Raw genomic sequence first — 19,907 nt, forward strand, 5'->3', positions numbered from 1 at the left:
TCAAGTGAGGGGAAAAACTAATTTTTTTAAACCCAGCTTCAATATCAACAAAATCACTAAATGTGCTGTAACATGGGGAGAACAGACTCTGGAGCCCTAGAAACTGGGGTCCCACGTGCAGGTCTAACTTTCTCAGATGCCCCACTGAAGCTGGATTTGCCTACCTCTCTGTGTCTCTTTCCTGATCTGTAAAGAAGGAATAACACCACCACTCCTCCCAGTCCTGTCCCAAAGACGAGGCATCAGCATGAATCCGGAGCGGCCAGAAGAAGCCATAGCGGTTACTATTAATATAAAGCAGCAATCTCCTTTTAGCCTTGAACTACAGCTCCTATTGAAGAAATTAACTTTTTAACTTCTACTATAAAACATATCGCTGCACCCAATAAAAATATTAGTAGTAAATTCCATTATATAAAAACACATTAATCTAACACTTAGAGATGGATTCTCTCTCTCAGGAAAAGAACTGGACAATCATGGGGAAAAAAAAAGTGAGGAAGAAGTCCTAAATCCACACACCCACACACATCCACACGGATGCACACGCGCACACACTCACACGCTCGTGCTCGCGCACACAGCTGTCTTGGACGGGATGGAACGCTACATTATTGATTAGTAAGGCTCCCAGATAATTCTGATGCAGGGAGACCTTGCATCCCCAAATCAGGACCTCTGTGCTGACCAGGGCCGGGCCCCAGAGTGGCGCCTCGGGAGAATCTGATGCAATAAACAGACTCGAGAGCTGACGCCACAAGGATGTGCTGAGAAGCAAACGTGTGATGGGCATGAAATGTCCATGCAAAACGCTGAGAGTTACACACCAGAGGAGTCGCCTTTCTGCCCTCAGGGCTCAAACCTCATGGTGGCTCAGATTTTTAAACACCTGACCATGGCACGAAGCAATGCTCACATTCACCGGGACAGTGAGTCTTTCCTGAGCACCTTCTCCATGCTTCCAGACACCAGGGGTACTGCCACGATTAAGTCAGCAAACATCCCTGTCCGCAGAGAGCTGACATTATGACACAGAGAGGCAGAAATCAACAAAATAAAAAAGCCTAACAGTCTGCTGTTGGTGCTAAGTGTTAGGGAGAAGAACTAGAGGGAAAAAGAGACAGAATAAAGGAGGGGTAGAATTCTAAGTCTGCACCAGTTCAAACAGTCCCGGCAGCTTCTATTAACATGTAGCACTCCAGGCTTTGCTCGAGGCTGGTCAAGTATGGCAGACTCGGGTCTGAAAGGACAGACAGGGGACTGGCTCTGCTGGGCGGCGGGGGGGCTGTTGGCCAGGCTCCAGGATGAGCCAGATGCTGATCAAGCGAGTTCCCTTTCTTCCCTTCCTTTGCGGGAATGCTCCTCCTGCCGCCGTGAATCAGGCCGGAATGACTTCACAGAGCAAAGCCTGCGTGTCTCTTACCTTTGCCAAAACATTTCCGGCTCCTCCCAGTCAATGTGAGAAGCTCACGCAATTACATCAGCCCTTCCTGGGTCATGGTCAATGGCAATTTTCAGGACGTTTTTCTTTTTTTAATCATAAAGGAAACACATGATCGCAGTAAAAGATATGAAAAATATCAAAAAGTAGAAGGACTCCCAATATTCTCAACCCCAGGATTACCTCTGTTCACGCTCTGGTGTGTGTTTCACCGGAGTGGTGGTTTAACATCGCAGGCATCACTCTGTATCCACAGAACTTTGTATCTTACTCTTTGCATTTTAACTGCATACATAATTTGTAAATTACCACATAGGCATTTCTCTGCTTAAAACAAATGTTGTATGGATGTCAATTTTATTTATTTATTTATTTATTTATTTATTTTTTAGGATTTTATTTATTTATTTGACAGAGAGAGACACAGCGAGAGAGGGAACACAGCAGGGAAAGTGGGAGAGGGAGAAGCAGGCTCCCCGCTGAGCAAGGAGCCCCATGCGGGGCTCGACCCCAGGACCCTGGGATCATGACCAGAGCCAAAGGCAGACGCTGAAGGACTGAGCCCCCCAGCCACCCCCCGACATCAGTGTTAACGGCTACTTAACATGCCGTCCTACTGACCCACTGCACTTTATTAACCACCATTTAGATTTCAGAGTTGCCATCGTGATCAATTACCCTGAAAATAACTTTGTGCAGAAAGGTATTTCAGGTAATTCCCTCAGAATGGACTGCTTGAGGGAGGGAGTTACCACCGGAAGCTGCAAACACTCCAGACAGGTAATCCCAGCGTGGGTGTACAGATCCCCCAGACTGAATCACCACACCGTGCGGCTGCAGAGGCAGAACACAGAAGCTAGTCATGCCTGGCCACCATCTGGTCTTGACAGTAAATGGTTTTAGAAGGGACATGTTTACCTGCTGTCGGAATCCGAGGCGATCTCCTTTCTTCCTCCAAAGCGGATCTGGCACTGCAGGGAAAAAGAAGCCACTGAGATCAGCAGTTGGGACAGGACACTGAGACATCACACACAGCCCGCACAGGCTTTCAGGAGCCTGGGACACACAGGGCCACGAACCCCAGGTGCCCTGGGTGTCAAGCCAAGATGTGAGATGGTGGACAACCCAGCCTTCTAGCCGCTGCTTACAGGAAGCCCTTATCTCCCACACGTACAGAGGGGAGCCTTGTGGGAAAACAACACCAACAGGAAAACAAAAGCACACAGCCTTCTGCGAATGATCTAGGAAGCTTCTTCCCTATGTCAGCAGCTGGCTGAACAGAGAGCTCCCAAAGGGACAATTAAAACTTACACAAATCTGTGATGATGGGTGCCTTTGGAAAGGGCCCCAAAGTTGTTATGACTGCGTATAAAATTAAGGCAGCATGATTCAAGCTTCAATCATGTCATCCGGTTGAGCCGAATGACAGTTCACCCAGTGGGTACAGATAAAAGCAAACCATTCTTTCTTCTTTAATTGTGGTAAAAAAAAAAAAAAACAGGTAACATGAAATTCACCCTTTTAACCATTTTTAGTTATATACCATTCAATTCGCATACTGTATCACCATCAGCAGTAGCCACCACTGTCTTTTAAAGATGTGGCATCTCCTCTGTGGACGGCAGGAAGATGTGGCATCTCCTCTGTGGGCGGCAGGCTCACAAGATTCCAGAACTTATTCTCCAAAGAATGAATGAATGAGTGAATGAATGAATGATTTTAGTGTATGTGCTGCCGAAGCAAGCACTGAATGAATGATTTTAAATGATACCTATGTCAAAACTCATGGAACTGCATACTTTAGTGTATTTTATTGTATGCCTCAGTTATTCCTCAGGAAGACTGACTTCTACAAGGTCTGTGTGCAACACTTTCATCCCCCCAAATCCTAACAACAACAATAATAACAGCAGCAGCTCCGGGCATGGGCTCAAATGTATTCTGGTTTAATGGCTACATTTGAAGCAGTTCTACTTGCCTCTTCATTCTCTTATTCCATTTCCCACTTCTGGGACAAAGAAATTCATGTGGGCTCTGTACTTAACTGCTGGGCCCTTTAGCTCCTTGAACAAATGCAATCTCCTCAACAGCCCTCTGGAGAGCAGCGACCCGATGACAGAGAAGGGGGATGCCCAGAGAGGCTGGAGGAGCTGGCCCAGGACACACAGCCTTGAGATGAAGCTGGTCCTCGGCTCCGGCTTCACCAGAGCCTGTGTCCTTTCCAGCACACACCACACCAGGATGCCTAGAGGCCCGGGAGACGCCAAGTTCTCAGAGTTCACATCAACACTGGACACGCGTTTCTACAAAACTATTTACCTCCCTATGTGCTGACTGCATACACAGCACTGTCAGTCACACCCTCCAAAATGTGAGCGACCTAGAATTCCCAGCGCTGGATCCCAGTTCTGCTACTTATTGCCTCCAACTCCTTAAGCAAATGGTTGGCTCTTTCCGAGCTTCGGCTGCTTTGTCCATAAACTGGAAAGAACTGCAGGAACCATCTCACAGGGCAATTGGAAGGATTAGAGGGCAAGCGCTTAGCAGAGAGCCTGGCATGGGACTTCCACAGGTGCAGTTAATGACGCGTGTCTGGCACATGCAGGCAAGCACACCGAAGTCAGCCTCGTGTCCCAGCTTGCTTCCACACTCAGCCAAAAGCCAGTATCAAAAATCACGTCAAGCAATCGGAGCGGAGCCCCCCTGGAGGAACCACGCGCCCCCAGGCATGGCTTCCTTCCTCCTGTGCATCTCTGTTCTTGTGCCCACAGGGCACTAACTCTAGCCACCACCTCATAGCACAGTTGCTCTAAAACACAACTGTGTGGAAGTGAGACTCTGAAACTGACATCAGTGCCCTTCTTAAAGGGACATCACAAAGGACGGAGTCCTCCAAAGGCATCAGAAAGTCAGGACACTCCGAGCCTCGCAGCTCCCAGAAGAAAAGTGGAAGTAGGTCCATGCACACGGGGAAGGGCAGAAAGGACTTGGACATGCACTGCCTGAAAGTGTTACTGGACCTCACAGTCAAATGGGAGCTTTCCTCTTACCTGTTTCACGGCATCCAACAGACGCTCCAGCAGAAACTGTCTTTTCAGGTCATTGTTCTGTGATCCTAAAATGCAACGAGGCTTCATTAGTTCTGTTAGACATAAGCGTTCTGCCAAGACTTCCTGCCACTGTCCCCAACTGGCATCAGCCTCCTCTGTAATGAAGGCGCCAAAAACCTACACCCTTACAGTGAAGTTTGGCCATCTGCCTATCGCTACATCATAGGAAAGCAGCTCAATGCATGTCCCCCACATCTGAAAACTGTGTCCAGAAAGGTCTAACTCAGGGTTTCTCAACCTTGGCGCCACTGACGTTTGGGCCAGATCACTCTCTGTGGTGGGGGCTGCCCTGTGAAGTGCAGGAAGCCTACAGCATCCCTGGCCTCTACCCACCAGACCATGAGCAACAAACGCACGTGCGCACGTGCGTGCACACACACACACACACACACACGCACACACCCCATAGCTGTGGCTACAAAAATGTCTCCGGATACTGCACAACTGTCCTCTGGGGGACAAAACTGCCCCCAGCTGAGAACCAGCAGTCTGCCTTACCAGGCCGGTTCCCTAGCGTGCCAGGCACTGCCCATCGGCTGACCTCGCCGTCAACTCCAGCATCCTTTCCCATGCCACCTCCCACGATACAAGCTGAAAGGCCTAATTACTCTTCTGTTAGAAGGCTGACCTTAAGAAGTTCTAGCTGACGAGATGTAAGAGAAGGGCACTGGGAGGGCTCGGGGAAAACCATGCCTTCCTGAGTTTAAAAAAAAACAAACACGCTAATGGCTTCATTCCTCCTTCCACCCCTCACACCTTCATCATAACCATGGTTGGGGGTGGCGGGGGTGGTGGCCAGAGCAGCAGCGTGCAGCCATAAGCAACAGCCCCCGGGAAGGCCAAGAGAACTGCACAGACACGCCATTTCACTGCTGAGCCAATACTAGAAACCTCCCCCAACTCACAGAGCAAACAACCCTGTTTGCTCAAACCACTGGACACCGGGCTGTTACTTGCAACCAAAAGCATTCCTAGTCGATACACATGGCACGCACCGAACTTCCATTTGAAACGGTGTGAGGCAGGGACACTTCGGAGCACCAAGCAGAGCGCTCTACAGCTACACCTGAGGGCCAATAGGAGGCCCGGGGACTCCAGTCAACAGAGACACGGCTCTGGACAGAGAACACAGTCATTTCCAAGGAGACTCAATTCAGGAGCACAAGAGCAAACACCCCACACCACAGGCCCCGAAGGGCCAGCAAGCTGCTTCTCGCTTGGGCAATTTACCGTGGGCTTCACCAGGAAGTCCCAGCAGGGCCTCACCGCAGAGGTGGTGAGTGATTCATCTGAGTTATATCAGGGCCACTCAGTTGAGCACAACAGTGGCCACGTGTGGAGCACATCCTGCACGCCAGGCCCTGAGCGCCCTGCCAGCATCACGTCGTGTCATTTCTACAGTCCCCGGACAAGTGAAGTATTAGGATCCCCACACTGCAGATGGGAACCTGAAGCCCAGAGACGATGGCAAGCGTGTGCACTGACCCACTGGGTATTTATTTGACTTCTACTGTGTGCCAGGCAATGTGCTGAGTGCTGGGGACATGGGAGCGAAATGGTATGGAAGAACCAGCCTCCCAAGGTGCAAAAATCACACCTGAGTAACCTAAACTGAGATGATGTCAGAGTCATACCAGGAAGAAAAATCAAACAGGGTGATGAGACAGGGAGGAAGGAAGAGGGCCCCACTCACCAGGGCAGCGGTGGAAGGCCTCTCCACACAGGTGACATGTGAGCTGAGTCCTTTATAAAGAGAAAGAGCAACCCCGGAAAGGCATGGGAGCCCAGCTTTCCAGGCAGAGCAGATAGCCAGGGCGGATGCCCAGCGGCAGGAACAAGCTTGGCTTCTGGTCTCCCAGGACCAGAAGGAAGTCTGCTGTGACTTGAGCAAAAAGCAAAAATGAGGAAGGAAAGATTAGACAGGCAGACAGGGGCCAGTCACAAAGGGCCTCGTGAATCAAAATAACAGGTTTTGTTCTAATCTGAATATTGTCTGGTGGAACTGTGATCCTTACCCAAGACAGTGCCCCTTGAAAGTCTGTGTGGGGGCCACCACACAAGTCTCTTGCCTCGCTCCAGGCACACAGATGAAACCAGGGTGTAGACACGCCACAGACATACAGTGACAGCAAGTGACTTTCCGAATGCTGTCATTGCTATTTTTCTTGGAAGGGTTTTGAGAAAGGGGGTTCGAGAAAGGCCACACTGGAGTGTCATTCAGGATGGCTGGAGACCCCCCCCACACCATGCCCAAAGCCCCCCAAACTTCTCCTGATGCCCATAACTATCAGTACGTCCTACTTTTTGGTTCAGCAGGTTTAGCTTCTGCTCTTCTCTTGACACCAGGATGAACAAGTGAGACTTGCTTTCTTCCTTCTTCCAAGCACTGCATCCAACAACGCTACCTGCCTTTGGGCAACGCCAGCTGGAAACCTGACAAGGTTTTTCACCCTGAGATGCTTTGCTATATATATATTTTTTTGATCATAGAAGTCATTTATGTGATAGAATTATTATATGACCCAGCGATTCCAGATATGAGCAGACACCCAAAAGAATTGAAAGCGGGTTCTCAAAGAGATACTGTACGCCCACATTCACAGCAGCATCATTGACGGTAGCTGAGACGGGAAAGCAACCCAAGTGTTGATTGACAGACAGACGGATAAGCAAAATGGGGTGTGTCCACACGATGCACCATTATTATTCAGCCTTCAGAAGGAAGGAAATTCTGCACAATGCCGCATGCATGAGCCTTGAGGACATTAGGCTAAGTGAAATAAGCCAGTGCCCAGAGAGATAAATAATACATGATTCTACTTGTAAGAAGTAGTCAAAATCAGAGACAGAAATTATGATGGTGTTTTCCGGGGACTGGCGAGAGGGAGGATGGGGAGTTAGTGTTAATGAGGACAGAGTGTCAGTTTTACAGGATGGACAGAATCAAGGGGATGAGCAGCGATGCGGGCCACACAACAGTGTGAATGTATTGTGCGCCTAAGGTGCTTAAGACGGAGAATTTCGTTATGTGTATTTTACCACGATAAAAAAGTAACTCGTGTAAAAAAAATAACTCTAAATCAGGAAAACAAGTACAATGAAAATAAAAATCTCAGGGCGCCCGGGGGGCTCAGTCGGTTAAGCGCCGGCCTTCTAATCGAGTCCCGCATCAGGCTCCCTGCCTCTCCCTCTCCCTGTGAGGCTCCCCCCACCCCTGGTTGTGTGTTCTCTCGCTCTTTCTCTCTCACTCTCTCAAATAAGTAAATAAAAACATTTTAAACATTAAAAAAAAAAAAAAAAGGAAAGGAAAAATCTCCATCATCTCATTACTGATCAATTTTAGGGCAGTGATTCTCAAACTTTCATATTTACATGAAATCTCTTGGGCTCTTGTTAAAGACAGGTTCTGATTCAGCGGTCTGGGTGGGGCCTGGGGCTAGGTATTTCTCACTAGTTCCCGGATGCTACTGAAGCTGCTGGTTCCAGGTGCGCCCTCGCACAGCAAGGATTCTGCACCCTACCCTTCCTGATATGCAAGATGATCCCTGATCTTGTCTACAGTATCTTGATCCACTGCTCTTTCTAGATGAGATGTCAGCAGCCTCCCCTGCCTCACCTGGCAAAGCCTCTCATTGTGGTGGGAAGAAAAGCCTATTCACTACAGAGGAACAATCCGAGGCTGCACAGCCCTCAGCCCTCCACTCACCGTCCCTGGCTGCAGTCCCTCTGCAGGTGAGAAGGGTGCCTGACCTCAGCAGAGGCACCAGGGGCCGTCCTGGCCCTAACTGGGGCTTCAGAAAAGGGAGGCTCAAAAGGTGCAAGGGAGCACAGGTGGGCGTGGGAGCATGTGCACCCAGCAAGAGGTGCCTGGGAGGCCATGGCCATGAGGAGCTGCGGAAGGAGGACCAGTGGGAAGTCACAAGGCATCATGAGTTCTCGTCCCAGCAAAGCCGCTTGCTGGCCATGTGACAGGGACAGTCACTTCCCTTCTCTGGGCACTGGTTTCTGCATGAGATCATACTCTCCTAGCTCTGCAGTTAGGAACATGGGGCCCCAGTGCAAACAGGCAGGTAAAGCAATCTGTGTTACCAGGGTCCTTCCTGCCTCCTTCCAATGACCAAGGGGACATGACACCACCCTGCCAGTGCCAGGAAGAACCCCCCAGTCTCAAATGCTGCAACCAAAGAGGAGAGCAGGGAAGCAATGCCTACCCACTGAGCCTCAACAGTGGGGAAGCCATGAAGTGACTGACATTCCTTGACGTAGGAAACGTGGCTCACATTCACCAGAGCATTGAGGCTCAGCGTGGAGCACCCAGGGCCATTCCCATGGGAAGTACCCAAGGACAGATTCAGTGGCAAGTCCACTAGCTTTAGGCTCGGCCGTCTGCTAAATCTTGCTGGCTCTCCAGCCCTGCAAAACCCTCCAGTCAAGCCCCACTGCCACTCAGGGATGATTTCTCGGTAGTTCTCTGTGAAGGGAAGCCCCAGCCTTGCCGGCCTCTTCCTTTTCCAAAGGCGGCCCTCCGTGCACACTACTGACCACATGTGCCACAACAGGCTTCTTTTGAATTTCTTGTTAGATCACCATCAAAGATGAAAGCAGAGGGGCGCCTGGGTGGCTCAGTGGGTTAGAGCCCCTGCCTTCGGCTCAGGTCATGATCCCAGGGTCCTGGGATCGAGCCCCGCATTGGGGGGTCTCTGCTCGGCAGGGAGCCTTGCTTCCCCCTGCCTCCACCTACTTGTGATCTCTGTCTGTCAAAATAAATTTAATTTTTTTTTTTTAAATGAAAGCAGAAAATGTAAAAGTGCCCCCCCACCCCCACCCTTGGGGACCATCCCCAGGGGGCCAAAACCCATCAGAGAAATGCAGTGATCCCCTGCGGCTCTAACTCAGAAGTCACATGTGCGTGTGAATAATTAATCACCCAGCTCACATGCATCCCCGTTGTCTTTCATGTTTAGAATCCTTCGGCTCCTACGTTCCTTTTTACCACAAACATCCAGCCTTCGGTTACCTCCTAAGGAGACGGAGCAGGGGTTAAGAATAGGATAGTCCAGGTTCAAACCCTCACCACCAGCTACGTGACCACGGGCAAGTTACTGATCCCCCCTGTACCTCCTGGGTCTGTTAAATAAGTGAGTGTGGACTGTGCACTTGCAACAGTACCTAGCTTAGACCAAGCACTTTCCACGTGTTATTTTTTATTATTCTTGTTGAGGTTGGCAGCCCTATACACCAGAGATGTAAAATCTCTGGTTCTAAGACATGCTTTCAACTGGCTTTCTCCCTAAAGCACAAGGAAGCTCCCCAGTCCAGGCCTCTGTGCTCGCGGCATTGGGTGGGAAAAGTGAAAAAGGCTCCGTAGCATCTAGGGAGGGGAAAACAAGCAAGATGTACCAGGAACTCTATGTATATTCCTTCTCTAAGCCTTGCAACAACCCTGGAGGTCAAAGTGAATGCGGCTGCCACCCACAGAGGTCACTTGGGCCCCTGATCAAGGTCACATATACACTTACACAGTGGTATTTCCCTGCCTCTCTGTAGTGGCAGAAGTGAAGCCAGGGCCGGTGTTTCTCCGGTTGAAGGCTAACCCTTACAATGCACTCACTACGCAGGCGCAAGGAAGGAAAGAAAGGGCAATGTTCTTCGGGCGCCACCGGGTGCCAGGAATTCTGCCCAAGGTCACACGACAAAGCAAACCGTACATCAGAGGCTAAGACCCTGGTCTGCCTGACTCTTAGGCCAATGCTCCCTCCACCACACCATGCTGCCCTTCTTCTGAGGCCAAGGGAGGCTCGCTGGAAAAGGGAGAACTTGAGCTATGCTTTAAAAAATGAGAAGGACCAGAACAGGTAAATCCATGCAGATACAACACAACTACTTAATGGAAAAGGGCTCTCCCTCTGGGGGGATGAAAATCTTCTGGAACTAGACAGAGATGGCGGTCCCACAACATTATGAATGTACTAAATGCCACTGAATTTCTCACTTTAAGATAGTTGTTTTACTAACTGTTAATTCTATGACTGAGCAATTATTCATGGTTTTAATAGCATTAAAAACATAAATGGTTTTATGTTATGTTAATTTCACTTCAATTTTTTTTTAAATGTGTTTATGGGAAGGGCTGCCAGAGGCAGATATTGGCCCAGAGCACATTCCAAGCCAAAGAGACAAGTAGGTAGGATTCGCCCTGGGGGGCTGGGGGGTGGACAGGAGGACTCCAGATAGCACCCAGCCCCCAGGCTCAATCCTCTTCCGTATTTCTGATTACATCCTATTTCTGATTACACCCAGACAGTGGGATGCTAAGAGGTCCCTAACTTCTGATCATGGGGCTACTAAGAGGAAACAACCGACACACTCAAATAAGGGGAGTTCAGGGAGGTGTAGTTACGACTGGCCCTAAGAGGGTACAGATAAGTGATTCTCCCCCAGGGTGATTCTGCCCCCACCACGGATTTGGCAACGTCTGCAGATATTTCTGGCACAGCTTGGGAGGGTGCCTCAAGAGGGTGTGAGCAGGGATGCTGCTATGCTTCCATGAGTGCACAGAACGGGCCCCCAAAATGGAGAATTATCTGGCCCGAAATGTCAGCAGTGCTGCAATTAGGGAATTCTGCCCTAAAGTACATGTGATTATCCCATTTCAGAGATGATAAAACTGAGGCTCTCAGAGGCAAAATAACTTGAACTTCCACAGGTGCTCCGAATCCCATCTCCTCTCGTCTGCTCGAGGACACTCACCAGTAACTGCCCACCCCGTCCGTTTTTTCTTCTCATCTATGCAATTCTTACAGCACACGAGGATGTCGTAATATCTGCCCCAAGTTTACTCAAAGCCACGTCTGCGCCCACATGCCTTTCCCGCTGCAACCCCACTTCTTGGCTGCCCTGGCCAGCTCTGCCTTCACAGGAGCTGCCAGACTCTCCAGGGGAGCCTCCGCTGCTCTGACCGCCTCCCTGGGCTCTGGCCCGGTGCCCTCCTGCCTCCACCGCCTTCATCCTGCACTGACTGATCATCTACAAGCGGCCATGGCATCTGGAAGCACAGGTGGCAGCAAATGGCTTACAGACACTATGTAACAAACACATGATACACTCGATGATGGAAGAGTTTGTTTCCTCCATGCACCCTGCAAAATTGTAGTGAACACTGGGTTGCCACCAAGTCCGAAGTGCAGAGTGGGCTGTCTCAGATGACCTGTATTTCTGTTTTTCACTGAATCAAACCTCTACCTTCAACGTGCCCTAGGACCAGGGTCAGCAAACGTTTTCTGTAAAAAGCCAGACGGTAAATAGTTTAGGCCTTTCAGGTCATAGGGTCCCAACCAATCAACTCTGCTCTCCAATCTCAAAAGCACCCACAAACAATACACTAAGGAATGAGCATTGCTGCTCACAAAAACTGGCCTTGGGCTGGATTCATCCTAGAGGCCATAGTTTGCCAACCACTGCCCTAGCAGAATTAATGAGACAGGGGTTTTACAAACTAAAACAATAGTGTCTGTGCCCGCAGACTTTACGACCACCCGCTATGTAGTAAGACAGTTACATGTTTGGAGGTCCCCAGAAGACCATAGATAGACCCACACCTCCACCGTGTTCCCATCTTCCCTCACCCTAGAACCAGGAGCCCACACCGGCGCCTTGCAAGGGACAGATACACCATTAACTTGTGATTGCTGCTGGGGCACCTGGGTGGCTCAGTGGGTTAAAGCCTCTGCCTTCGGCTCAGGTCATGATCTCAGGGTCCTAGGATGGAGCCCTACATCGGGCTCTCTGCTCAGCAGGGAGCCTGCTTCCCTCTCTCCCTGCCTGCCTCTCTGCCTACTTGTGATCTCTCTGTCAAATAAATAAATAAAATCTTAAAAAAAAAAAAAAAAAAAAAAAACAACTTGTGCTATCTGCTTGAATTCATGCTCAGTCCCATCTGCAGGCACAGGATGCTTGGCGCTCTCGGCCCCACGGTGAGTTCAGTGCTGTTGCTCTGTTATGTAACTTCCACCATCTCCCCACCAAAATCCACCACTATTCCAAAGCAGAAGCAAGAGGTGTGGGCAGGAAGCACGGCCTCGCATAGGCCAGAGGCATGTGCAAGACCAAGATCAGACCATCCCCCCTGCTCCCCACCCCCACACCTCTAGGATCAGGCGGGAACGGAAAAGCAGGGTGAGGGAGGGACTGAGAGGCCAAGGCAGGTGTCTCTCTAGAAATCTGCTGCTGGGCTCCAGCGGATCACAGCTCACAGCAACACCAGCTAGCGGCTGTCACATCTTCTGGTTTTTCAAGAGAAGCCAGAAACTCAGACGTTCATGTCAATTAGTTGGCACCTAATTATACTTTTTAGAGCACTGTTTTAGCCAACTCTGCGTGAACCAAATATGACATACCTAGGGGCCAGATCTGCTAAAAGTTTCCTGTCCTGAGGCACACATTAAACCTTTATATCCACCTGTAAGATTGGGTGTGCTGATGGCACCATCGTAACAGTTAAAGGAACTGCAGTCTAGAGACACTGATCACTTGCCCCAGGAACTGCACCCCAACACTCTACCCCAATGCCCAGGCCTGCCAACCTCTACAAGGCCAGGCTAACCTCAGGCAGCCCAACTTACAGGCAGGGACCACATGGCAGAGGGCCACTAAGATGAACCAACCTCCAGTGGCTGACTCAACTGTCACTTTCTGTGAGAAAACCTCCTGCCACAGGCACAATATGGTGGTCTCTATAGGGCGCTCCCGTGACCCTCCAGCCACATCATGCCCCTAGTATGATCCCTATAGAAAACATATGGGGAATTATAAACCCACTGCTCACGCATATCCTAGATTGTGAGTATTCTCCAGGGTGGACCAGCATTAACAGCACCAACTCACAGAAGCTCAACAACCGTTGAATCAAGGCTCTGGGGCTAGGTTTCGGGGCTCCCCAAGAGGCTGCTCCAAAGGGAGAGGCCCAGAATGATCAAGGACACAGCAGCTGCCTCATGCGTGCGTGTAATGGGCTGAGTGAGGCAGCAATTTTTTCTGCTCAGCGTTTGCATTCGAACAGATAAAACAGACTCCACTCTTCCCCAAAGTCAAGGCGCTAGTTCCCTGTACTCTGGGGTAAAGCTCACAGCTGGGCCAGGACAAAAGGAAAGACTGTCCACCGCCACACAATGGAAAGAGGCAGGCTCTGCTTCAAGGCAGATAGATGGCCTCAGGCCATCCAAGTGGCCTCATGAAGTCTAAGATCAAAGACTAAGTCAACAGCATATTTATCAACGGGCAAAGAATTTACTCTGGAGCAGAACTGGGCAAACATTTTCTGTAAAGAACAAATGGTAAATATCGTAGGCTTTGCAAGCCATAAGGTCTCCAACACGGCTACTCAATTCTGCCATTGTAGAGTGAAAGCCACCATAAACAATAGTCCATGAATGGATGTGCCTGTGTGCCAATAAAACTTTATTCACAAAACAGGTGGCTGGCACAGTTAGCCAATCTCTGCTTAGAAAAAATACTAAAATAGCACCGTGCAAACATTTTGAAGGAGAAGTGTGTCTTCCCTTAAGCCTGGAGAAATGCAAATGATCAACCTACTAGATTAGCTGCCACATGTTATCATTATATAACTATTCAACTCACCAAGGAACATTTAATGCTGGTAGAGCTAGGGGCCAACACGCATACACCACCACTAACAACACACCAGTGAGGTGGGTTCTGAAAGGCAACATGGCAGTGCAGACAAAAAGCTACCAGAATATCCAAACACCCTCCCGACACCTGGGAAACTAAGCTAGAGGGGAGGAAGGGGGGAAATGAGAAAAGGAATAAGCCCCAACTTCACAGTTTCTCCATCCTCCAGGCACTGAGTAAGGACTCGAAGTCCATCACTTGCTTTCATTTCCACTTTCTGATGAGGGAATTAAGAGTCAGAGAAGCTCAACAATGCGCTCAGGCTCTTGCATAGGGAGTTAAATCCAGGACTGTTGGAGTCCAAACTTTTTCCTCTACACCTCAATGACTGCCGAAACATGGCATGGTGGGCACACAGACTTTCCCGGTTGTGTTCTGGAACGGGGGTCAGCAAACAAACCAAATCCAAATCCAAACAAACCAAATCCAACCAAATCCAACAGCTGCTGCCTGTTCTCCTAAATAAAGTTTTATTGGAACATAGCTACATCCTTTCACTTACTGATTGCCTGTACTGCCTTTATGCTACAACAGGGATGAGTGGTCGGAATGGAGACCAGATGGCCCGCAAAGCAGAAATTATTTACTATCTGCGTCTTTACAGAAAACGTTTGCCAAATTCCATCCCAGGACATTGTAAATGGAATTTACTTTCTCTTCCTACAATGGTATATCCATTTGGTGAAACATTATGCACCCTTTTTAAATAATTGTGACAGAAAGACACATGGATAAATGCTATAATGTAAGTGGAAACACTAATTCAGATGTAGACTCAAGGCAATTATGTAAAATGCATATGCACTGAGCAAAGACAGAAGTGGAATACCTAAAAATCTAAATATTTAATGTTCTAGGGAGGTATATTTATAGGGATGTCCCATGTTTTCATAATAATCTTTAATGTCATTTTGGGGTTTTTTCTTTTCTTTTTTTTTTTTTTTTTTTAAAGATGGGGGAGGAAAGAGCAGATCCCAAAATATGCAGCCAGCACAGGCAGGGAAAAATAAGATGCAGTGGGCAAGGTTCCCTCCGGGTAGGAAGCCTGGGAGTCTGGGCCCAACAGGGTGGGGCAAGAAGGTCTCCGGAGGGTTCCGGGATGCACACAGGAAGTCAGGACCTGGGAAAGAGTCCTCACTCCCCCTGAAGGCTTCCAAATGCTACATCCCACACCCAAAACTGACGTTCCACAGCCTCTCCCACCTGAGGGAGAGGCAAGTCCTACCCTTTGCAGCTGTTCAGTAGCAAAACCCAGGAGACACCCTCCCCTCCCTCCGGTCTCTGCTCAATGTCACCTCCCCTGGGAGGCCTCCCCTGATGGCTCCACTCAGAATGACAACAGTCATTCCCCCTTCAGTTCATCCTCTATCCAAACAACAAGCAGTCCGATGCCACCCTTGGGCTCTGGACTGGGCATGCCATCCAGACCTGGCCAACCAGAGCCACAGTGATGGGAGGATGGCCACACAGCCGGCCAGACTGCTGTGAGTCAGCCTCATGACTTCTGCCTGAGCGACTGGGAGAGAGGCCCACCCTCGGCTCAGGGGTTGCTACATTGTAGGATGAGTCCCAGGAGCAGCTGGTTGCCACCTTGCCTCCATGGAGAACAGGCCGCTGGAGGATGAAGCCAACGGAGACAAAAACAGACTTTCAAACTGGACAGAAACATAGACCTCATGACTCTCTAAGCACCTGAATGCAACTGAGCCTGAAGACAGCCCTAACCCCAGACATTTCCATTACAAGCCACTTGGAACTCCAGTGGTTCTGAAACCAGCTCCCACTCTGCCACATGCAACTGAAGAGTCGTGGCTAACACGCCCATCACTCTAACAAAATATTTTTTGGTGCATTCGTTCAATGTGCTTCAACAGACACCGAGGGCACAGCCCTCTGCTAAGTGTTACTAGAAGCACCCAACTGTCATTCAGTAAATGCTGAATGTTGAACCCTGAATTTCTGGCCAGGCTCTGCTACCACTTGAGTCCTCACTCCTGCTAGCAGCCTCTTAACCTACTACAAACACTGTGAAAGCCAGAGCAACCAAGAATTATCAACACTGTCATGTTACAGCTATTTCAGGGAAATCATCCTAAAGACCTATCAATCTAAAGGAAGGAAAACTACCTTAAACAAACAACAACAACAAAAAAATGTCACTGCATCACTCCTTTTAATAGGAACCAAAAAAAAAAAAAAAAAGGAAAAAAAGGAAGGGAGGAAAATAAGCTAAGTTTCCACAAGTAGAAACGAATCGTTTTAAAATTATACTACCTGCAACAATGATGGATTAATAATGGGTTACAGGGTCTGTAAAAGTGATCAATATGAAGACCACATAACAATGTGGCAGTTTTATCCCAAAATGCTAAGGGTAGGAGCAAAACACAAGTTTATATGGTAATGGTACTATGACGTCAGCTCATACCAGTGTTTCTCAACCTTTTTGCTCATTATCTTTCCCCCAGGGATCCTTTTTGGACATTTTTGCGATCATCCCCTCCATGAAATTTTAATAACACAAGTATGTTGTGTATCTCTTTACATACTGCACATATACAACATTAAAACATTAAAATTTCTTTCTTCCTCAATAACCAATTTTTGCTCCCACTGAGAATGCACAGCCTATAAGCAAGACGGCGGCAGGATGGAGGACTTTATCTGGAGTTATTGTCCACGTTGCCAAAACTTAGAGAAGCCCATAACATCTTGGATTTTGGTTTCATATTTTAAGAGCGCTAAGAACTTGAGTTCTTACTGGTTACAACAAGAAAGCAGGAGAAGTGACGTGAATGAGATTCAGTCCATTGCCACTTACTAGCATAGACGTGGTCAAATATTTGCTGACGGTAGAACACTTACTTCTTACAATCTGCCACAACAGATCAACCCAGTGCCTTCATTAGGGGGGAAAAAGTTGATATCATCACTTTTTCTGCTGTGAATGAAAACCACAAACATTCTTTTCTTCATTCTCTCGCTTCAGCTGATTCTTTATCCCAAACACAAGCTACTGCTAGAAAGGACCTAGTCAATGCCAAAGAGAAAACCATGACTCTCAGCATTCCAGAAAAATAAGATAAAGCTGCTAAAATGTACACCAGGGCGCCTGGGTGGCTCAGTTGTTAAGTGTCCGCCTTTGGCTCAGGTCATGACCCCAGAGTCCTGGGATTGAGCCCTGCATTGGGCTCCCTGCTGGGCGGGAAGTCTGCTTCTCCCTCCCTCACTAACCCCCCCCAACCGCCTGTGTTCCCTCTCTCACTGTATCTCTCTCTGTCAAATAAACAAATAAAATCTTTAAATATATATATAAAATATATATTATATATTACATATAAAATATTTAAATATATATCTTTAAATATATTTTTACACATTTGATAATTTTGATTTAATAATTTAATAATAAATTTAAATAAATGTATATTTATGTATTAAATATATTTTACATATATTACATAAAGTATATATAAATACAAATGTATTTATAATATATCATATATATTTTATATATAATATGTATTATATATGTGTATTATATATAAATATATGATATAGATTATAAATATATTTATGTTTGTATATAATAAAATAAAATAAAATGTACACAAACATCAGGCCAAAAACAGCAATAAATTACTAAGTCCCAAATCCTGATCTATCAGGCCTGTAGAGCTTAACGGTTCTACAAATTATCTGACCTCTCTGGGTCAAGCTTTCCCGACCCTTGAAACAGGGGTTTTTTTTTGTTTGTTTTTTTTTAAAGATTTTATTTATTTATTTGACAGAGAGAAATCACAAGTAGATGGAGAGGCAGGCAGAGAGAGAGAGAGGGAAGCAGGCTCCCTGCTGAGCAGAGAGCCCGATGCGGGACTCGATCCCAGGACCCTGAGATCACGACCCGAGCCAAAGGCAGAGGCTTGACCCACTGAGCCACCCAGGCGCCCTGAAACAGGGTTTTTAACTTAAAAATTCCTGACAGTCTCATTACTGATGGAAGTGAGCATCAAGGACGCTCAGATCTAAAGTCTTAGGAAATACAGTGCTTGAGAATCGTAATCACTTTCCGGCCCTTCAAGTTCTACTTTCTAAGTAAGAGCAAAAACATTACCTGAAATTCATAATTCCTTAGCTTACAGAGGCTGGCAATCAAGTATTCCTACCTACTGGATTCTTTACAGAGAAACAAACAAATCATGACAGGGATCACTGCTAAGACAACCACCCACGTGTAGCAAGTATCCTTCCGGCAGATGATTTGTTTACTTCTACGAACATGTACAAATACACAAACATTGTTTCATGTGCATGTTTGAAGGTGCATCAAGGTATATATTTTAGTATAATTCTGCACTCTGCTACATTTTAGAGAAGGTTAATGTTGAGATATAGCCACAATGATGGGCATAAATCCATCTTATTCCTTTTAACCTCTTTGAGGTTTTTCATCATGTGATCACACCACATATTTACATCATCTCCCCTGTTAATGGTCATCATAGTTGTTTCTGGCCTCAGGATACTCATTTATCTTGTATATGCATTACCTAGGCATTCCACTTCCTGATTATTTGCACTTAATGCACTTGGCCTTGAAACCATCTGACCTCTGACGACTCAATCATTTTCAACTACAAAATACAGTTGACGCTAACTGCCAGTTTATAGGAAATACAAGAGACTAAGAGACCTGTCAAACCACACCAAAAGGATACCGTCAGCAAAATCCCACAAAGAAACAAACCTATCCTGCAACAACCAGGGTGAACGGTTTCCTTCAACAAAAACTGCAAGGGGTAAAAAGAAAGAGATGAAAGGGAAACGTATTAGCTTAAAAAAAAATGCTTTGTGCCTCAAAGGATACAATCAAGAAAGGAAAAAAAAATGGGAGAAAAGTTTCATAAGTAATATATCTAAGAGACTTATATCCAGAAATTACATAGAATTCTTACAGCTCAACAATAAAAACCCAATTTAAAAATGGACAAAGGTAGGGATATTGGGGAAGGTATGTGCTATGGTGAGTGCTGTGAAGTGTGTAAACCTGGCCATTCACAGACCTGTACCCCTGTAATAATACACTATATGTTAAATAAATACCTGTAATAATACATATACATATAAATATAATATATATATTCTATATAATACATATACATATAAATATACCTGTAATAATACACTATATGTTAAATAAATAAATAAAATTTTAAAGTGATATGTTGGTTAACTGAACATAATGAAAAAATAAAAACTTTTTTAAAACATTAAAAAAATGGATAAAGGATCTGAACAAACATTTCTCCAAAGAAGCTAAACACAGCCAATAAACACATGAAAAGATTCTTAACATCACTAATCATTAAGGAAATGCAAATCAAAACCACAAAAAGGTAGTATCTCACCATTCCACTAGAATGGCTATAATCAAAAAGATTGTTGACAAGAATGTGAAGAAACCAGAACTTTCATACTTCATACAGTCCTGGTGGGAATGGAATATGGTGCAGCCACTTCAGCAAACTGTCTGACAGTTCCTCAAACAGAGCCAGCAATTCTACTCTTAGATATCGACCCGAGAGAAATAAAAACACAGTTCCACACAGACACTTGTCTGTGAATGTTCCCAGCAGCATTATTCAGAAGAGCCAAAACGTGCAAAC

The 19,907-nt window shown here is 47.0% G+C and overlaps 1 protein-coding gene across 5 annotated transcripts in view; it reads right to left on the reverse strand.

The window, feature by feature from the left end:
• Positions 1-19,907, reverse strand: part of SNX29 (sorting nexin 29) — a 475,417-nt gene that overhangs the window by 451,468 nt on the left and 4,042 nt on the right. For all 5 annotated transcript variants that reach the window (XM_059154575.1, XM_059154573.1, XM_059154577.1 and 2 more), the window contains exons 2-3: positions 4,492-4,556; positions 2,360-2,412 (exon numbers count right to left, since the gene is read on the reverse strand). In XM_059154575.1, the coding sequence (XP_059010558.1) occupies positions 2,360-2,412; positions 4,492-4,556 (118 nt within the window). The remainder of the gene's footprint in view (positions 1-2,359; positions 2,413-4,491; positions 4,557-19,907) is intronic.

The sequence above is a fragment of the Mustela lutreola genome, chromosome 17, assembly GCF_030435805.1.
Source record: "Mustela lutreola isolate mMusLut2 chromosome 17, mMusLut2.pri, whole genome shotgun sequence".
In the NCBI taxonomy this organism is placed as follows: Eukaryota; Metazoa; Chordata; class Mammalia; order Carnivora; family Mustelidae; genus Mustela; species Mustela lutreola.